At 43.0% G+C, this 21,825-nt stretch overlaps 1 protein-coding gene across 2 annotated transcripts in view; it reads right to left on the bottom strand.

Moving 5' to 3' along the window:
- The window catches only part of LOC121920816 (low affinity immunoglobulin epsilon Fc receptor-like), a 39,280-nt gene that overhangs the window by 15,459 nt on the left and 1,996 nt on the right, over positions 1 to 21,825 (bottom strand). Inside the window, exons 2-4 of one of the 2 annotated variants that reach the window (XM_042448029.1) lie at positions 17,024 to 17,136; positions 3,745 to 3,867; positions 996 to 1,058 (exon numbers count right to left, since the gene is read on the bottom strand). In XM_042448029.1, coding sequence (XP_042303963.1) covers positions 996 to 1,058; positions 3,745 to 3,757 — 76 coding nt within the window. In that variant the 5' untranslated portion in view covers positions 3,758 to 3,867; positions 17,024 to 17,136. Of the gene's footprint in view, positions 1 to 995; positions 1,059 to 3,744; positions 3,868 to 9,223; positions 9,337 to 17,023; positions 17,137 to 21,825 lie in introns of those variants that run through there. The other variant, XM_042448028.1, reaches the window with a different exon arrangement.

The following is a 21,825-nucleotide window of genomic DNA, read 5'->3' as shown; positions in this document are numbered from 1 at the left end:
GAGGTGGCATATGTTAAAAGGACAATGCTGTATATGTTTACTACACAGAGAGCATTGTACACTTCCCTAATCTGGCCTGTTGCCATCATGTGGGGTAGCTGGATCTGATAGCTGTCAGGCAATTCAAGGGTAAAGTTTGCAATTTCTCTGGTTTGTGCCTCCTACAAATGATAAATAACTTAGATTTAGTGATACTGAAGTGCGGGGTGGGGGACTGAGGGAGATAATTGTGGTGAATTTACATTAACATCTTGCCTTGGGATATCAACAATTGATTACCTGATTGTATCTTACAGTTTGTTAAATCTAGTGTGAAGTTTCAAAATAGCTGTATGTACTTACAGTGATCATTTCCCTTTGATTGTTGTGTTAAATCTAGAGGCACAAGGTCTCTATGTGATCCTGAGTTAACATTGGAGGCTAATTTAAGATTTTCTCATGTCAAATGGACTGTTAAATTAGAGTAAGCCTTAACCAATTTCTTACATTCAGAAAGCTGCCTTAGATTAAGAGTGTCTCCCCTGTCCATAAGATCAGCAGAAGATGCTTTACTCTCATATTACAATCTAACTGTACACCTGTAAAATTGTTTGTTATGTAGTAACCTTCCCAGACAACACACACACATCCTTCATGTCTAAACCTTGGTTTGACCAAGAGTGTTTAGAGATGAAAAAATCCCTTCTGCCTCTTGTATTTTCACTGGTATGATTCTTTCATACAGGACATAGCAGTTATAATAGTATCCAAGTCCTGTAATTGTGTAGTGGGAAAGAGACTACAGATAAACTGAAATTATATATATTTAAATATCTTTATGTCCCCTCTCCTTCTGCAGCCATTCCCATCTTGCATATATTTTATTAGACCAGCTTGAAACTAAGCCTGTTTTTAACACTGGTTTCCTAATGGGAGTGACTGGCCCTAAAAAAGCAGATTCCTACCCAGGGACAGAAACAAGACAGAAGCAGGAAATGGCAAAGCTCGGTTCTTACCACTTGCTGTCAGCAGAGTTTGATTGTTATGCAGCTGTTCAAATTCCTTGGCCATCTCTGAATCTGAAACAACACAAAGTCTGATCACTGTAGTATTGAGCTTGGTTAGTTTACAAGAAAGACAGCCTTGATTTTCACTTTGATATTTAATCACTCTTTTTAATCCCTGAGCAATGTGCCAAATGGATGCTTCTGAAGGACAGCAAGGAAAAAAGGTGCTTGGAAACACAGATTGAAATATTACTTTCATGGCAAAAGATGTTATCCTGAAGTCATTCATATCTCACTGGAGGTAGGATGGTGCTCTGGATCCCCAAGCATCATTCTGCTGATCAGTTATGGATGGCTTCAGCATGTCATCACTGTATTAACTTTGCTTAAATGTACATTTTCAAGGTCTACCAAAAAATAAAAATGTATTGCAGCATTAGATATATGCCTAACTTGTTTCAGCTCATTATGTTCTTCATGGCTAATTTGGTTTCATGCAATCTTATTCTTCTGTCCTATACATAGAATGTGACAGTGACAAGTGTATATAAATATTTGGCATATGATACTGTACAATACACTTTTCTCTCCGTATAATCAAAGGCTCCCTCTCACCTTTGTTTAGAGAGCAGGCCTTCAACTGCAAAAGCATAGATATGGGACTGTTCCCCCCCCCCCCCCCCAAAAAAAGAATAGTCTTTCTATTGTTTAGGAACAGCAAAAGACAAAGGAAAGGGAGATGCTAGATATTTGGGCAAAGAGTGAGGAAGAACTAGACATTGCCCACAAGTAGAAGTAGAAGCCAGAGTAAGACATAGCTGTGGGTATCAAACTCCCTTGAGTTGTAGGGGAGCAGCATTGCTCCTCTCTCTCTCAGGCAATAAAATATCTTGCCCACTGAGATGAAGGTAAAAGGAGAAATGGTGATCTCAGTAGTGAATAGCTGGCTAATGCAGCTCTGGGTGTGAAGGAATGTGGCAGTCTCTGGAGACAACAGGGGAAAATTAAAATGAATGGTCTCCAAGACAAGGTGATAAGAATGAGTGAGGGTACTCATTCTACAGCATCACGCTATGTCAGGATGACTGTACTTTGAGGACAATGTTACTTACAGGAGAGTATATGTCCCAAACACCTGTACTAGGACACTGGTTCCACCATACTGCCTTTTGGATCATTGGCATCAAGAGATGCATCAGATAAATTCCCAGAGAGACACAGATTCATTACAACCTGGTTACATTACGGACGTTATCGCACTAGTGAAATACCTTTCAGACACAGGATTTAAACTAGATTTAAAATTTAAAAACCCCACAAATGTGGGAAGTTATTCACACGACGTTCCTGCAAACATGAAATAACACAAAAATAAACAGAAAGTAAAACAGAGAAAAACGGCAGTTTTTTACTTTCAGAACTTCCCTTATTCAGCTTATTTTCACATTATTTCATGTTTGTATGTTTATCATGTGATAAATTTCCCACTTCTGCAGGTTGTTTTAAATTTAAGTCAAGTTTAAATCTTGTTTTTGAAAGGGATTTTGTTAGTGTGATAAGGCCCTATTTTAGGTGTCGGGAACCTCTATTGTTTCAGATGTTGTAGATTCCAACTCCTGTCAGCCCCACATAGCATGAGGTTCAGTCAGGAATACTGGGAGTGAAACAACATTAGAAAGCCTACCGACCTCCATCCCTGTATTGTTATATATGTTATAGTAACACTTTACCTCATGTGAATTCTTCTTGGGCCTCTGAAGAACATTTTCTCCTAAGTAGACTCACAAGGCTTTCAGATATATCAGTGCATCGGGGAAAAGGGGCTTTCACTTCCATGAAACACTGTTTTCAGTATTTCAAAACAGACTTTTTAAAACTTTGGTAATTGGTTGGGAAGTGCATTATTAAAAATCTGATTTGGATTTTAACAAATAAAAATACTATCAGAATATCATGTTTGGCTTTCATTTACTGAAAATCCCATGTTTGGGTCTGGAAAAGGTTAAATATATAAGTGAGTATGTGGTTCTAAACCTGAACCCAAATAAATTTTGAGAAACTGGAGACAAAATGATTCAATAATACAGGTTAAGTCTCCCTTATCTGAAACCTTGGGACCCAAAGTGTTTTGGATTTCGATTTTTTTTTATTTTGAAATACCTGTATTTGCATATATGTACATAATGAAATGTCTTGGAGATGGGAACCAAGTCTAAACACTCATTTATTTTTCATGTATACCTTATACAGTGGTCCCTTGATATCTGCTGAGGTTTGGCTCCAGGGCCCCTCATAGATACTAAAATCCATGAATGCTCTCAAGTCCCATTATATACAGTGGTGTGGCAAAATGGTGTCCCTTATTTAAAAAGGCAATATCAAGGTTTGCTTTTTGGAAATTATATTTTCAAGCTGTGGGTGTTTGAATCTGTGGATGCAGAATCTCTGGCTATGGAGGGCCTACTGTGCACGTTGCCTGAAGGTAATTTTATACAATATTTTTTAATAATTTTGTGAATGAAACAAAGTTTGTGCACACTGACCATCAGAAAGCAACACATGAAAAAAGTTTTGGGTTTTGGAACATTTTGGATTTCAGATGTCTGGATAAGGAAGGCTCAAACTGTATTAAAAAGGCTCCAAGTTTCAGTTTGTTCCCTCACTGCTTTTCTTCACTACTCTTCCTGCCACCCCCACCCTGTATGTCTGGTCTCTTAGAACAGACGCAGATAGCAGACCTTGGCTTCAGAATCCTTACATTTTGAAATCATAACGGCGAAGATTATGATCCACAGCAGAAATGACACAGCAGTCACAGCATAGAGGATAGGCAGGGAGGTTCTCTCTGAACCACATGTGCAATATTTCAAGAGGAAACTACCTGTAGATAACAAAAATACATCATGTAGCTTATCTGACACAGTGGGAATTGAGCACTTAAGAAGCTAGGGATATTTAGTAGTAGTAGTAGTAGTAGTAGTAGTAGTAGTATTTCCCTCCTCTCCCTTCAGAATGTAAACGAATAATAATGGAGACACTATAGCAATCAGGAGATGGAAAGTTAGCCACATAATACTACACACTAACCAAGATGCCTTTAATTCAGCAACCCATAATACTACAGCACCACAGAAACCAGGTACTGTACTTTTCTGTGTCGTGAGCTTTCACAGCCAGAAGACCTTTTTTCCCCTCAGATGTATGACATGGCTAAGCATGTCAGGGAAGGTCTGAAGAACTTGAAAATACAATCCATGACACTCCACCAGCAGATGGCTCTGAACATTTCTATGGTAGGAGGACATCAGTCCACAGTTTACTAGATCCTGTATGGCTTTGAATGCACCCAGATTTATGATAAGCAGTGCTAGTTCAGCCATTTTAATGGTATGTTTTCTATTATAGTGACATCTTATTTTGTTACTTCTCCATGCTTTAACTCTTTAATAAATGCTGGTGTTTTGCCTTTAAGTCATTTCCAGCTTATGGTGACTCTATGATGAAGTTTGCCTTTGCCAAATCATTACACCACGCTGGCTCTCCTTTGATAATTATACTTGAATAAACATATACTTTTAATTGTAGTTGTGATGTGTTATGACTGAAATGCCATCCTTCCTAGATGCCCAGCCACTCTTCCATGCCATATAACTGGTAATGAGAGAAGTGGCTGGGAGTATTTCCCCCTCAAGCACTAGTTCTCATCCTATCCAGATAGTTGATAGTTTTGAAAGGAAATGGTTCCAATTACTCCCAGATAAATAAAACAGAGGGCACACATCTCGGTCAGTTCTCAAAGACAGGTGCGAGCAAGTGTTTGCCTCATAACAGCCCAATGATCATTCTTAGTATTCCCCTATGATAAGCTATCCCAAGATTGATTTGAAGAACCCATCTATGCTAGTTTAAATTGTCCATCCCCAGCATTCTGCCCCTCTCAGTGCAGAGTATGTGTCATGTTGAGCACATGGAGTTCTGAATCTTGATGAGTCCAACAAAAGAGCTTGCTGGTCTCAGGCATCTGACCTCCAGGCTGATGAAAGCCAGGGCTGGGGGACCGTGCCCCTGAGCTGACCCTCTCTATAAAGGGAAGGGAAGGCTATGTGGTCAGCTGTTAATCCAGCAAATGGCTTGTGCAACAGAACAAAATTCATTCTCTGACTCACTGAGTAACAGCAAGAGGCTTCTGGTAACAGTCACAAGATGCTGCAGTGGACAGGAGAACACAGACAGAGGCCAGACAGTGGATACTTCTTGCAAACAAGGTTTTTGCTCTGCCCTGATGTCATTGGAGGACATCACATGGGAGGAATGTCTTTCAATTTCGAAAGAAAAGCAAGTAGGGCCAATTCAAAAATGAAGGCTATTATGCGAATGGTTATCAAACACACAGAAGAACACAGCGCCCATCCCAAAGCCAAAGTAGTGTGAATGCAAAAGAAATTATCATATGAGTATGTACCCTTCGTAGTCTAGAATTCAAAGTAGGGCCACAGCAGACATGCATATCACACCAAACAACATTGCATTGAATGCAAAGTAGCCTGGGAATAGGATTTGTGTATTTGCTAGATCACTGGTAGCTCCAGGGCCAGCCACATAACACCTGTACTAGCAGATCTGCACTGGCTGCCAATTCGCTTCCGGGCACAATACAAGGTGTTGGTTGTTACCTATAAAGCCCTAAATGGCTTGGACCCAGAGTATTTGAAGGACCGACTCTCCCCATACAATCAGCCCCGCACTCTCAGATCTCGTGGGGAAAAACTTTTGAGTGTTCCCAAGACAAGATACGCAGCGACTGCGCAAAGGGCTTTTTCTGTGGTGGCCCCGCAGTCTTGGAACGCTCTCCCTGAGGAGCTCCGCTTAGCCCCCTCCCTGGAGTCATTTAAGAGAAACCTTAAGACTCATTTATTTCGTCAAGCCTTCCCTCACATGTCCTGACTGTTTTGCTCCTGCATACTATTTATTGTATTTTTATATTGTTTTATTATTTTGATTGATTAATGATGGATTTTAATGATATATAGTAGTATACAGTTTTTTTATGAAGGACTTTAGCTGTTAATTTTGATTTTTAAACTGTGATTTTTATTGTATTATATTTATAACCTGTATCGTATTGTATCTTATTCTGTTTGTAAACCGCCGTGATCATAGGAACGGCGGTATATAAATAAAATTTCAATCAATCAATCAAAAATTAGCATCCCTGCACATGCGTAGTGAGGGCAGAATCGGATTGTGACCTTTTTACATTTCTGGAAGGGCTTGCATTTGGTTCCCATGGTTTTGCCTTGTTTCACATTATTTGTTCATTCATTACTCCTTATTTCACGTTATTTAAGCAATTCACATTATTTGTTCATTCATTACCCTTTATTTCACAGTATTTAGGCAATTTACGTTATTTGTTCATTCATTACCCTTTATTTCATGTTATTTAGGCAATTAACCAATTCAAAACCAGTCCAAAGCCACCTTGTATTTGGTTTGAGCATTGGACTATGACTCTAGAAGGCAGGGATCGAATCCCACTGGGTGACCTGGTGCAAGTCACACTCTCTCAGCTTCCTCAGAAAGTGGCAATGGCAAATCCCATCTGAATAAACCTGGCAGGAAAACCCAAAAAGTGGGGTGGGGGGGTCTCCCAATGGTTGTGTGTAAGATTGTGCCTGTGCCTTTAAGTCCCCTGCTATGTGGGGGGAGGGGGGAGGGAAGGAGTCCCTCCCAATTTGGGAGAGCATGGTGAGGTTGTGGGGGGCCTGGTTCCTCTCTGGTTCTAACCTGGCTCATTGGGAGTCCCATTGAAGGCAATGGCGTTGCCTCCTCACCATGAGTTGGAGGGAAAGGGGGGAAGGGGAGGGGAAGGTCTGGCGGCTAAGGCTACATCCACACTGGCGAAATAACCCAGTGTGGCACTGGTTTGACTCTTTGTGGCTCAAGATTATGGAATTCTGGGAGTTGGAGTTTGTTGTGAGCCCAGAGCAATGCCCCTGAGGGGAGGAAAACAGACCCCCATTCCCCAGGCTGCCCCACTCTATCATCCCCCAAAGAAAGAGGAATGGAGGAAGAAGAAGAAGAACTCTTTGGGGCTAATCAAAAGGGGGGGGGGGAGTTTTCTCTCTTTTTGAAGCCCCCTGGCCCTGGAGGAAGGGAAGGAAGGAGGCAAAAAGGTCCCTGGCAAGGGGCCAAGAACAGCGCAAGCCCAAAGCCCATCTTTTTGGACAGAGAGAGAGCTTGCAGGGCACCTCATGGAGAGCCACTCTTTCCTGTCAAAAACAGCTGCTTTTCCTCTCGGTTGCCTGGGAAGACCTAGGAGACCCGGAAGCCAAAACAAAATGGAGGAATTGATGCGAGGGTATGCCAGGGCCACAGCAGACATGCATATAACACCGAACAACATTGCATTGAATGCAAAGTAGCCTGGGAATAGGATTTGTGTATTTGCTAGATCACTGAATTTACTTAATGTTGGATTGCTGTGGAATTGCGTTCGGAGTGTGTTCGGAATGCCAGCAAATGCATCTGATAACTTTTTGTGCAATAACGTGAATACACATGATTGCATTCAAGATGACACTGGATTATACTTCCAATTTCTGTCGTGTGATAACAGCCATTGCCATTTGTAACATTTCCATGTTGTCCCATTTTTGCTCAGTTTACTTCTGTTTCTCCCAGTGCTATGAGTTGAACAGAAGCTGGATTAACCTCATCCCTTGCCCGGTTCGGCAGCCACAAAACCTCCTTCCAGTTCAGAACAGCTGCAGGAAGGACAATGGTAAAAGCAAGAATGGATGCACTAGCCCCATATTAGTGGTGGATCCCCTGACCACCCTAACCCTAACCCCTTGTTTTTACCATAGAAAATTAAGGATCTCTTTCACATTACACAATTATAGTGCTATGATTCCACTTCAGCTGATCCTGGGGTTTGTAGTTTGGTCAGAGGCACCAGAGGAGCTCCCTGGCTAAGGATTCTGAAGGCCCTTCCCTAAACTGCCCATCCCAGGATTCCATAGGATGTTGCTATGGCAGCTAAAGTTGAATCATAGCACTATAATTGTGTAATGTGAAAGAGATCCTTAATTTTTTGAGATTTGGGTTACCAGTGAATCCACCACTGGCATGGACTCTGAGCTGAAAGGGTGTTTTGTGGGTGCTCTATAATTGTGCAATGTGAAAGAGACCAAGGAAGAACAAGCAGACTAGTGAAATGTATCTGTCATGCCTTAGGGCTGGTAGTGCTAGGAGGTGTCCTAATATTTATCCATTTAGATCAGTATTGCCTTCTCCAATTCAAAAGCCCTAGAAAACTCTAGTACTCACATTGACTGAAAGAAGTTGTAGCATAAGCTTTCATAGACTTGACATACTGCATCTGAGGAAGTAGACCAAGTCAACAAAAGCTTGTGCTACAATTTCTTTCACTCAGTTAGACTCAAAGGTGTCACAAGATCCCTTTGCATACTGATTTTCCAAACTGACATGGCTAGGTCTTTGAATTCTAAAGTTATACATTCATGACTGTTTGGTATGTTTTTACATATTTCCTAGTTTAAAGGGTTTATAGGGACCTTTAAAGTCCCCCAATCCACACTTGCCAACTAGCAGGGTGTGATGCTATAACCCTGCTCCCTTGACCTCCAGCTCATTGCAGGTGTGTCATTTTGATTTTTGATATTTTTATAAAAATAAATTTGCATAATTTTGGAAATGAAGAATTTACGGTAGTTATGTGAGTCTCAACTGTAGTTTGGAGAGGCACAAGACAAACACATGATGAAAACTAAGCTGAAATGAGAGTAGAATAAGAATTGTAAAATACTTCATACAATTAGCTAAAGTTCTCTTTCCTTCTTGGATGTCTCCTAGTGTCTCATCCAGCTCTAAAAGTTGAAAATAATAATTTTTGTTACTTACAGTGCCAATCCCATGGATGCCAGTTTAAAAGACAAGTCTCACTGTGTTCCATTAACCTTAACATTTTTATAGTACGTGCCCAGAGTTACATCAGACTTTACCCATCAGCAAACTTATCTCTTCATATAGCCTTATTGCTCTGCTTCCTTCTCTCTTGAATGAGCAGAATCTTATGTGCAAGGGCAGCCTAATCAAGAACCTCACAGCCAGCCCTCCAAGACAAGTCAGTCCCTGTTCTTCAGGTCCCAGAGTCTCTTCTGTTGAGATTGAGAGGTGATCATTCTAAGATCCTGCCTGGAGTGGGCATTTACCTGCTTTCCTTGGTATCATGGTGTCCTTGATTTCAGCCTGTTCAGGTTCCTCACACTTCCTATAGATGCCTCCTAATGCCATTCTTGCCAATCTCAGCAAGCTGCTCCTCACAATTGCTTTGATATCATCTCCAGGTCCTGGGTCCTTTTAACCAGAAGGAAATGTGCACATGCAACCAAACTTCCTCTTTCAGGTTCAGGGCACATGGCTGTCACTTCCATTTTAAAGTTCTTGGAAATCTTTGTATGTGAACTGAACACACTGATTTCACAGGACAGCCTTAGAAATGTATTGGATAGTAAAACCCTTTTTAAGTGATATTCAGCGTTCTCTTGAATGGTTTCTGAAATGTTAGATTTTATGAGTTATTTGCGTATATTTTTCTTGATTATTTTGAATTTATTTATTTTTGTATTGCTTTTTATCCAGGCTTTGGAATTTCCTCCTTGGGAAGGCTGGGATGATTATCATGGTGGTTATGACAATATTCATTCATTTATATCCCACTTTTTTCTCATTTATATCCCACCTTTTCCTCATGGAACTCAAGATGGCTTATAAAAATTAAAACCAAAACAATTTTAAATCCCCACAAAGATATCAGCAAAAACATGTGTTATTTTTAAATATATATATAACTAAGCATTCTATAGAATTAAAACTGTGAGCCAGCATGGCACAGTGGTTTTAATGACTCTGGGGACCAGGGTTCAGTTCCCAGCTTGGCCATGAAATTCACTGGGTGATCTTGAGCAAGCCACATGCTCTCAGCTTCAGGGCATTCCTTTCTATGGGCACTCCTTCTGTGGCGCTTCTGCAGTGATTACAAAGTGACCCCTTATTTTGGTAAAATCGGGAAAAAAGTAACTTCACAGAATTCACTTTCAAGCTCACTTCAATTTTACTTCGAATTGGTCTGGTGTGGAAGATCACTCCGATGTCACCCTCCTTGGCCCCCCGTGTCCTGATCCTTCATCTCCCTCCTCCTCCTCCATGCTATCTCATCCTCTCTGCCACCCTGCGACCTATCCCATCATCCCCTGTCTTCTCCTGCATCTGAATCCTGGCTCCAGTGACCCCATGCAACTTATCCCATCATCCCTTGTCTTCTCCTGCATCTGAACCCTGGCTCCAGTGACCCCTGTGACCTATCCCATCATCCCCTGCCTTCTCTTGCATCCAAACCCTGGCCTCCAGTGACCCCCTGCAACCTATCTCATCATCCTCTGACTGTTCCTTCAGTCCAATGAAGGATGACAGCTAAGGAGGGGGCAGGGAAGGAGGATAGCGTCCAGAGCCCCACTGAGCATGCGCAAGGGTCCCAGTTCGAATCGTTGAATCCGCATGGTATGCACTGGTGTGGTAATACAATTTGCATTCACTGCGCTTTGCATGAATCCGCATCACATGACTTGCCTTGGATTCGATTCCCCCTCAGTTCGGAAGGGCAACAGAAGGGCAACCAAGTGTGATAAAACATTCACGTTAAGACGTGAATTTGCATAGCTAAACCAGGAGTCACCCCAGATCTGAGCTCCAAAAAGCTCCATGTGATATACTCCTAAGACAGAAGATAAAAATCAGCAAAACAACACACTGTTAGAAGCCCATTTCCACAAAAGTGTTTTTGTTGGTTTTGTATTGTATTGTGTTCTTTCAGCTTTTTGTATCCATCCAGAGAACTTTGGCTATTGGATAGATTAAAAATCTGAACTAGAACCCAGAACACATTCACTGTTGCACTGGCATGGAAGTGTTCATCATTCACTGGTGGGACATGCATAGGACGTCTTTTTACACTCACCAAATACACAATCAGAGGTGGAGGGGACTAGCCATTGTAGTTTGCATTGTCTGTGCTCTGAAAGTGTGAAAGGGTTGGTCTGAAATCTGTTCTCTTGAAGAATTTCACATTTCCTTTCTTCAGAGAATTGTGGTTTCTTGCAAAATTGCCCAGAGAGGCGATGTTATAGGGAAGTACAGAAACAATGTAAATAAATAAATGAGGTGGGTTACAATTGGAAAGGGAGCCTTTTAGTTAGCGGTGATTCATTTATAAAAAGCATGTTTCAGATAGATATATCTGACACTTTCATGGGTAAATGTTAGTCAACCTGCATCTTTTAATTTGCTCAAGTCTTTTGAAATCTTGTAAAAAATTACATTGAGGTAGCTAAGGTAATCTGTTGCACCTTATACGCTGAAAGATTTCTTCACAAAAGTGTCTCATATTGTATTAAATCAGTAACCTTTCAGGGCCCCTCTGGACTGTCCAATAGTTCCAGTAAATGTAATGCCTTGGTCACAGTTGCTTCCACTACCACATCCACTTGTGTACTAAATATAATGGGATTTTAGCTCTGGCTAATTGCTGGTTGTAGCAGGTTTTAATGTGAATTCTGATCTGCATGTTTCGTTTCCAATGCACTTTTCTCACACCTGAGGTGTGGTTAAGGCAGTGGTCACCAAATCTTTTTGAGCTACCACTCCCTTTCCTTTTCAGTGACAACCATAGTGCTTCCTCAACACTTACTTCTTGATATTAAGTCTATTGTTCTACTGCAAATTTAAAACAACAAATCTCAGTCACTGCTCCTTTTGCACTCTGTCACCCCAGAGGCACCAACTGAACAGTTGGCTGAGCAGTGACCAAGAGGCTTCACACCCATGACAGCCTTGTAGCAAAGGCCAGTGCAAGCAAGAAATTTCTAGGGGGTTATTCAGATTTTTTTTTAGTATGACTGGGGTCATTCCCACTATAAAAAGAATTGAATTGCTGATCGGATTAAATGACCCTCATTCCCATTTGAAACCGGTTCCTGTTGTGATGTGATCGATTTCTGTAATGATGAAGTGAGGCAAAGGCAAAAAACCTGGTTTATCCAGAGAGTACTTTCAAAGTGGTTCTTTTGAAAAGAATCCATTCTAAAGTGTGTTGGATAAATGGGAATGATAAATCAGTAGCACAGCATTCTGGAGGAGAGGGACTAATTGGAAGAGGGCTGTTTACCATCCCTCCACAGTTTTTGGGAGATTTCACACACACCCAGTGCTACCTTTTTATTTGTGGTATGACCTATGGACGCATGTTTTTTTTAATATATATATATATAGAGAGAGAGGTGGGGGGGCGGGAGAGAATTTGTGTGTGAGACTATTTGTGATTGAATGTATCTGATGGAGAGAGAGTCTGTAAAAAGCCTTACTAAGGCCCCATTCACACTATGGAAATAAATGGGTGTGGAACCAAATTATTTCCATAAAGTTCATATTTTCCCAACTGCACTTGGCGCAGTTTGCAGGAGAGTGACCAAAAAGCCCATTTAAACAGGTGCATTTGGCACCTGATCCCTTAGTGGTTCTTTTTTAAAGATCTGCAAAAATCCACATCTTTGGTAACATGACCATGCTACCGAATCGATTTGGATCATGCAGTATCATTCCCACAAATGGAGGCACCTCCATTTTAAATTGATACAGTGGCAAATGTGAATGGCAATAGGGTTCAAATGGCACGGAGAGATTAGTCACAATAAACTTAGTGGGAACACCGAACCAATTCTGAATCAGTTTTGAATAGGCACAGAGATGTGAATCTCTTCATTCAAAAAATAAATGTAAATGACTGCTGAGTGTATGTGTGAGAGTGTGTGAGGGAAAGTCACTCACACATAGGGTTGTCATAACCCAGCTGCAACTGGGATTTTCCCGGTTTTGGCGGCCCCGGGCCCCTCCCATCCCGGATGCCACCAAAAACTGGGACAACCCCACTTGCAGCCAGGTTGCCGCGGCCCGCGGGGCCTCGCTGCCCTCCTCCTCCTCGGGGAGGCAGGGAGGAAAAGGAGGGCAGCGAGGCCTGGGGCGGAGGAGGCGAAGATGGAGGCGGCACCTCCCCGCGCACCCGTGCCACCCACCTCCTCCTCCTCCGCCCCCTTTCCCCCAGGCCGCACGGCCACGTGGAGGAGGCAAAGGTGGAGGCAGCGCCTCATGCACGTGGCTGCGCCACCCTCCCCGCCTCCCCATGCGCCCGCGCCACCTTCCCCCACCTCCCCGCCACCTTCCCCTGCCTCCCCGCACACCTGTGTCACCCACCTCCTCCTCCTCCGCCCCCTCTGCCCCAGGCCACGCGGCGAATGGAGGAGGGGGAGGAGAAGAAGGAGGAGGAAGGGTGGTGAGTGAGTGGCCAGAGGCCTCAAAGTGGTTTTTTTTTGGGGGGGGGTGCTTTTAATGCTAACAAGTCTCCCTTGTTTTGACAGTGATAGCGTTGATGATGATGATGATGATGATGATGATGATGATGATATGAGTCAGTTTGAGAGGCATGCAGGCACTGTTTCAGAAGCCGAGAGAGTGTCACCTTCCAAAGTGTGTTTTGGGTGCTTTTAATGCTAACAAGTCTCCCTTGTTTTATAATAATAATAATAATAATAATAATAATAATAAGAAGAAGAAGAAGAAGAAGAAGAAGAAGAAGAAGTTTTATTTATAAATCGCTTTTCCGCAGCGGTTTTGACAGTGATAGTGTGATGATGATGATGATGATGATGATGATGATGATGATGATGATGATGATATGAGTCAGCTTCAGAGGCGTGCACGCACTGTTTCTGAAGCTGAGAGAGTGTGACTTTCCAAAGTGCCTTTTCTGTGTGTTTTTGGTTCTTTAATGGTGATATTGATAACAGCAAGCCTCTGAGGAATGGCCAATGTAAATTGCTGTGATTTTTACAAACTCATGCGCAGTAAAGAAAAACCAAAGTCCCTTGACCAAGTACACACTTCTGAGAAGTACACTTGGTGCAAGAACTGTGAAACCACCTTGACATGTTCAATATGCATAGCCATGTTAAACCATGCTAAGTGTTAAACCCAAGGGGTTTGGTTATGGAATAAGCCTTTGATGCAAGAGGCCATGTTAAGTAAAGCCATGTGAAATGCCCAAATGTGCTGTTGTGTGTGTTTTGGAATGCAGGCTGGGGGTGTTTGGCCAGAAAGGGAAGTACATTTCTGCCATCTGTCTAGAAATAATGCCCAAATGTCCTCCGTTTTGATCATGCCTAAGAAACATGCATTTATATTAACATTTTTTTAAAATCATCATATTTTTCGTGTGTCCTCCATTTATAAAAAATGTGCCCTACATTTGAAAATGTTGTTCTACATTTGTCCTACATTTGTCCCGGTTTGGAGGCCCTGACTTAGGGCAACCCTACTCACACAGAAAGAGGTACTGAGGGTGTATGAGAGAATTAATACCAGTGTGACTGTGTGAGAGAGTGTCACACTATCCATGTGTGAGAGAGAATGACCATGTGAGAAAGTTTGAGAATGTTGTGTCTGTGAGGAAAGGAGACAGTATGACTTGAAAGTGTGTGCGTAACAATTAACTGGTGAGGAAGATGTGAGGGAGAAAGCCAGCAAGAAAAAAATATCCAGCTGAACATGTGTGTGTCTGTGTGCATGAGTGAGAGACAGCCTTGTGTCACAAAGAGATAAAAGAATCTAGTGTAGCACCTTTTGAGACTTCAAAGAAATGGGTCATAGAGCCAGAGAATGAGTGTGAACCTACCCCGTGAGTGTGCGAAAGAACAGACCAAAGGGGCAGTTTGTCACCTGCCTCTACCTGTGAGTGGGAATCCTGGCTGGCTGGCTGGCTGGCTGGCCAGCCAAAAGGGTGGAGGTGAAGACATAGGGCAGCAATGTACCCAGGTGCATGCTCTGTCCCAGTGGTTTGCAGGAAGCTGCGCATTTGCACTGCTCCCCCACTGCCAGCCAGTCTGATGTCATTTGGGAGTGAAGCCACTTAGACCACTTCTCCTCTGCCTCTGAGGGAGTCCAACCAGAACCAAGCGATGGTGACAGCCCCAAGCAAGAGGCGCCACCAGCGTCAGCCACTGCCAAAGGCCATCAGAGATGCTGTGGGCCTAGGGCACACTGGACTAAGCACGCACACAGGTTGAGGCTGCAGCAGACTTGGGATGGGCTCCACCAGAGGCTGTAATCCAGAGAATTACTCTCCTCTCCTCCTTCATTTAACCACTGCCCTGGTGGCGCAGTGGTTAAATGCCTGTACTGCAGCTATTCACTCAAAACCACAAGGTTGCGAGTTCAAGACCAGCAAAAGGGCCCAAGCTCGACTCAGGCTTGCATCCTTCCAAGGTCACTAAAATGAGTACCCAGACTGTTGGGGGCAAATTAGCTTACTTGCTAACTAGCTTACTTGCTGTTCACCGCTATGATCTTTGGAATAGCGGTATATAAATAAAACAAATTTTAAACAAAATTCTCCTCTTCGCTTAGGCTGATTTAGCTGCTTCAATCACCCTCCTTCTATTTCTCTTCTCTACCAGAAAAAAGTGGGAAGTGGAGGAGGGGGAGAATCAGGGCTTCCAAGTCTCCACCCCCCCTCCCCTCTCAAGCAACTCTTGTTCCACCTCAGGATCTCACTCCACAGTTTGCGAACTAGTGGTGTAGTGGTTTTGAGCACTGCACTAGAACTCTGGCAACCAAGGTTCCAATATTCATTGAGCCTGGAAATCCAGTGGGTGACCTTGAGCAAGTCATGCTCTTTCAAAGGCAAACACCCCCTGAGCAAATCTTGCCAAGAAAACATTACTTGAAGGTATGCATCAACAACAACAATATAATGTCAAATTCAGGTTTGTACATTATGCTTTTTTATGCTGTTCTCTAAAAGTGTGAACATGGTTTTGGAGCTGTAAATTGGAACCTTGTAAGTGAAAAATTAGTAGACTTTCCAGACCCAGCTGAACGATTGATTCCCTTTCACATTTTCCAATGCTACTCTCTTATTTTTCACTTTCTTTCCAAGGTTTGCGGCTTCTGGTGTGGGCACATGTGCCATCAAGACCTGGCGTATGTGACTCATCATGGCTGTTGAGGGGACATTTCTGGAAAAAGAGGTTGTGAAACCAATGAACCCATTCTGTTCTCTGGTAATGTGTAATTCTCTTACATGTCTCAACAAAAGCCATTTTAATTCCTAAGAATGGAATAACTGACGCAAGAATTCTTGGTGCTTTCTTTGATTCCTGTCTCCAAGGAAGAAACCTCATGGGTCATAACAACTGTGAGATGTGAAGCACATGCGGCATGCAGATAGTTTGCAGCATAGCTCCCAAACCTAATAATTCCTCAATGGATCTCCCTCCTGGAAACTTCCACATAAGTATTGCATCTGGAACTGAAGTAAAAGCCATTATTTGTGGAATTGGCTCGGTCAGTGGTTGGTGGGGAAAAGGTTATGTCCAGGGTGACCAGACATAACCTCCTTTTCCAGGGCATGTCCTACATTTCCAGAACATGTCCTACATTTCCAGGACATGTCCTACATTTCAACCTTATGTGCAGGAGGAATTCCAAGTCCTCCATTTGGAGCATGATTAAGAATTATGAATTTATATTTATAGTAGTGTATTTCTGAATGTTCTAAATGTTATGGTGCTTTGTCCTCTGTTGTGGTTAGAGTGTTTGGCCACCCTGGTTAAATCCATACATCTTTGTGTGTGTCTTCAAATTGCCTGTCAACTTATGGCGACCCCATTAATTTCATAGGGTTTTCTTAGGCAAAGAAACTTCAGAGGAAGTTTTGCCAGTTCCTTCCTCTTAAATAATAGTCTACAGATTCTGATATTTATTGGAAGTCTCCCATTCAACTACTAACTAGGGCTGACCCAGCTCAACTTCCAAGTTCAGACAGTATCTGGTGCCTTTAGGGTATGTAGGCCCTTTTTAAGCCCGTATACCCAGTACTTTTCCATTCAAAATTATTTACTGACCTCACCAGTGTCCTCTTTGGCTACTCCCAACCTCTGAAGTGTGACAAGTGGAAAGAAAGCCTTCTCAGCTATGCTGTCTCAACTTTTTTTTCTTTGCTTCAGAACTGGGTCTCCTGGGATAAAAACAAATAATATTTTAGGTGCCTGAATAACAGAGCAGATCCAGTTCTGATCCTATTTGGAATGGTTCTTTTCATCACTGTTTTTAGATAGATGATAAAAGAGAAGAGATAAAAACTGGCTACAGCTGAGGAGAAAGACATGGTCCTCACAGACTGCCCCAGATGAGAGCAGGTATATAGCCAGTGCCAGGAGCCTCTATGGAATGAACCTGGAATCCATTTCAAAGACAAACCTGATGGCCCGACACCTTATTCCCAAGAAGAAGTGCTGGTTCTGGAGGTCTCCAGTGCACATAAGTATATATGTATGTGTGAATGGATGGATGAATAGACAGACAAATATTGTATAGATAGTGTGGGTAGCTTGAAGAGGCCCAGAAGCTGTGAAAATAACCAGGGACCACATGCAGTCCAGAGGTTGCATAATCCGACCATGTATCTGGACACTGACTTAGAAACCAAGAAACCAGTGTTGCCAACAGAGAACACACCTTAGATAGACTTGGAAAGCCAGAAATCTCAGTGCCCAAGGTACTGGAAATCCCCAAACCCTTAACAGTCCTGAAACCTCCAAACCTGAGCTATCATTGACAGCCTCTGAGTCCCCTTCCAGCACTGAGATAGCACATGTTCTGCCTTCTCTAGGAGCTGCACCATCAACCACCCTGGGACCTCTCTTTTCTCCTTCCGCTGAGCCTCACCCCACTCACATGATCTCTTCAGCAGTTTAAAGGGACATGGGCAAATGCCACTGCCCATTTCTGCCAAAACGCAGGTGCCTGAAGTGCAGTGGTGTCACCCCACCTTAGGGGCCATTCACACTACCTTTTAAACCGGTTTTGAAATCGATTCTTCCACGTGAAGTTCATACGGATTTTAGCCCAATTGTTTCACAATCCATGTTGAGGCTTGCACAAGGAAATGCCCCTTACTGCGGGTTATCAGGAATTGGGCTAAAATCCGTCTTTTCTGAAAAGACCCAGGTTCCGCGAAATATGAACTTGCCCTCGATCATGATCGGGACAAATTCAGGGAGGGATTAAGGTCAGAGGGCGGGCAGAGGCCAGAGCATTCCCTCCCCTCATCCGAGGGGAGGGGGAGGAGGAAAGAGCCGAAGGAAAAAAGGGGATCTGGATGCAAAGGGTGACAGGAGGCAAGAAGGGGGTGACTGACGGGGTCAATTCAGGGCAGGACAGGGAGCTACAGCAAGGGAAGCCTCTGCTATCTGGCAGAGACCTTTTTCCTTTGGATTTTTTTTCAATTATTTTTGGCAAAAAATGTGCATATTTCTTGCTAAAGATATATACATATATAGATATATAGACAGATCGTGAGCAGGAGCAAGGGTCAATTCAGGGCAGATCAGGGGGCTACAGCAAGGGAAGCCTCTGCTATCCGGCAGAGACCTTTTTCCTTTGGATTTTTTTTAAAATTATTTTTGGCTGTCTATGCGCATATTCTTTCCTTTGGAATGACTGCTGCAATGTGAATGAATGTTACAATTCGAATGTAATGTTGCAACTTGGCAAACTGATACAGCTTTTGCTACTGTCTCTAAGGAATTCAGGGGTAGCCTATTTTTTCCTTTGGAATGACTGCTGCAATGAGAATGAATGTTACAATTCGAATGTAATGCTTCTCTTTCCAATTAGGCAAATTGGCAAATTGATACAGTTTTTGCTACTGTCTCTAAGGAATTCAGGGGTAGCCTAGGTAAAGAAAAAAAAGCATCCTTTTCTGGCATTCCAAGGTGAGGAATTAATGTTGTTGTTGTTGTTGTTGTTGTTACCTGTGTATGAGGCATTCTCGGATGCCAAGGGAGTGGGATACAGGCTACAGAGATGGCACTAGCTTGCATTTTGGGGTTGAAAATGGGGCCAAGGGCAGATCATAACCTACAACACTGACCCAAATGCCCACAACACACACACACACACACACACACACGCACGAGGTTTTTACATTTGACAAGTGGTGCCTGGTCCTTTAAAAAAAAGGAGAGGAGGAAAGCACACTTCTGATGCCCCTACCAGTGCTGGAAACATCACCTATGACCATCGTGGAACTAACTTTGATTGACAGCCAGGCACCTTCACCTTAAACCCAAATTCTCCAAGAGGGCATTCATGTTAAAATGCCCCTGATTGGTAGTCAGCACTTGCTTCCGGAGAGATTCGGGAGGGGCCCCCTCGAATCTGCCCAGTTCCTTCCAGGGCAATGCCGCCAGTGTGAATGGGGCCTTAGGGTGTCACCTGGTGCAGTCCAGATCTCCACACCCCTAGTGACACCACTGGTACAAGGTAAATATCTGTCCTTTTAAGGCTTTCTGCTTTGAAGGAAAGGATGGATGGGGACTTGAAGAAGGGGTACCCCCATGGGTGGGCAGAGGAGGCTACCACTGTCAAGGAAGCTGCCTGAAATGATAGACCTTGATGGAAGAAGTTGCTCCCCAAAGCAAGCTTGGGTGCCTTGAGATGTATTGCTCCCCTTGATTTCAGATCATGGCTACTGATTTAAAAACAAAGTAGTTGAAGATGCTGCATTCTCACCCTTAATTTAGGATTATTGTTTGTTTGTTTGTTTGTTTGTTTTAGTTTTATTCACATGACACCATGAAATATATTTTATTGCTATTTTTGGTATGAAATAGTTTCTGCATTTGAGACATTAATTGCCCCAAGTCACCAAGAACCTCCTACACACACACACACACACACACACACACACACACACACCAGTCATCTTGGAGTGTGCTGTAGCTGTGAAAGATATCAGCTATCAAAAACTACAAATGTTTATTGATCTCCACCCTAATCCCCATCAGTTTGTGTGTGAATGAACATCCAGCACAATTTGCCTCATAAGGAGTTGTTTCAGCATGTTAGGACTGGAGAAAGGGTAGATCATTGTAAGGGGAGGAAGAGGAAGTAACATTGCTCACGGTGACATCTTGTACTCATTGTGTGAATAAAACACAGTAAGAAAAAGCACCACTCCCTGAAATATGGAGGGTGAGGAAAATTGCAATCCTGCTTATAGGTTGCAACAGAAGAGCATTACTCTGTCATCCTAAGAACCCTTCTGTTTGGAAGCACAGAGAGGTGGACACAGTGATTTGGCTTCAGAAAGAATCTTTGGGATCAGGATTTTGTCTCTCTGTGATGAGAAGCCTTGTGTGAGGGGTCGGTCAGTCACACTTAGGAGCTTATTGCATGAACTTTAAAAACCAGTTCAAGCCTCCCGGGCTGCAGCTGGGATACAGGATGGAAGCGGGGATAATCGTGTGCTAAATTGCTGTCTAATCACCAGCCACCATCAACCTGGGTCTACGCTGGGTCCCAGCCATGCTCCATCAGCACGTTTTAGAAGTCAGAAGCTTTCTGGCTTCTAAAAAGTGCTGGTGGAGCATAGCTGAGACCCGGGCTGATGGCAGCCAGCGATAAGGCAGCGATTTAGCATGCGATCTCCACCTCTATCCTGTGTCCCGACTGCATTCCAGGAGACTTGAGCCAGTTTTAAAGTTCATGGGATAAGCTCCTTACATTTTTTTTTACTGAGGCAATCTGGGTCTCCTTAGGGATGTCATTCTGAATTGAAGTTCCCACTGTGTTTGCCATGATTGAATCCTTCCATGACATTTTATCCCTATTTCCATTCAGACTCGGGGGGAGGGGGGGATAGAAATAAAATGCCACAAGAGATTTGATCATGATAGGAGGGGGGTGAGGAAGAGGAGTAGAAAGGAGGAGGAGAGAGGAGGAAGGAGGACAAAGGAGGATGCAGTGGTGGAAGGAGAGACGAAGAGAAGAAAGGAGGAGGGAGGAGGAAAAGGTGGTGGACTAACCAGATAATTTGAAAATGCAGGTGCCTCCATTTTCAAAATGATCCTGTGTGATTCAGATTGATCCAATCCAGTAGTGAGTTCTCACTACCAAAGATCCAGATTGTTGTGGCACTGCAAAAGAGACGAGGTAGATGACCCGGTGCCAGATACACCGGGTCAAGTGGATTTTTTGGTGGTCTCCCTGCAAACTGCATCAAATGCAGTTGGGGTGAGTGTGAACACCTATGAAATAACCCAGGTTGGGGTTTGGCTTATATATTTGTGAACACAGCAATTACTTGAAGAACAGAATTATAAGTACTTCCAGATGAGGTTTATTGTGCAGTTGCCTTGTCTCAAACTTGAAATGTTATACAGGGGTCCAGAAAATGTCATCTTCTAACCCACTTATGTTTTCCTATAATTTCTTCCTTGTTTCTTCTTATCACAAAAAATATGAAAACAATGGAAAGCTGGTGGAGCTGCACAGCTCGATCTTGCTAGGACACCTCTGTCTGCAAGTGCCAAAATCCCCAGTACTCTCTTCCTCCACAGAAACCAAAAATACTTCTTGCACGTCACCACATGCGGAAGTAGAGAGTGCCCCACAATCTCGGATTCATTAAGGACACACCTGCCCAAGACGTTCCGCTATTTTGAGATCTCTTTGGGTAGCTGCACTAGGCCATTGTGTCTAGGTTGACTATTAAGATTTTATATAATTTTATAAAAGTAAGGGCAAAATTACAAGCAGTGCCTGAACCATTTACTTAAAGGAAACGTATCCAGGAAAAGCCATGTTGGCTGTATAGCAAAGTGCAATATCATCCAAAACCCACAAAATAGTAATACCTTTA

Source organism: Sceloporus undulatus, chromosome 2, assembly GCF_019175285.1.
Source record: "Sceloporus undulatus isolate JIND9_A2432 ecotype Alabama chromosome 2, SceUnd_v1.1, whole genome shotgun sequence".
NCBI lineage: Eukaryota > Metazoa > Chordata > Lepidosauria > Squamata > Phrynosomatidae > Sceloporus > Sceloporus undulatus.
Note: the sequence above shows the minus strand (reverse complement) of the source record. Positions and strands in the feature narration are given on the sequence as shown.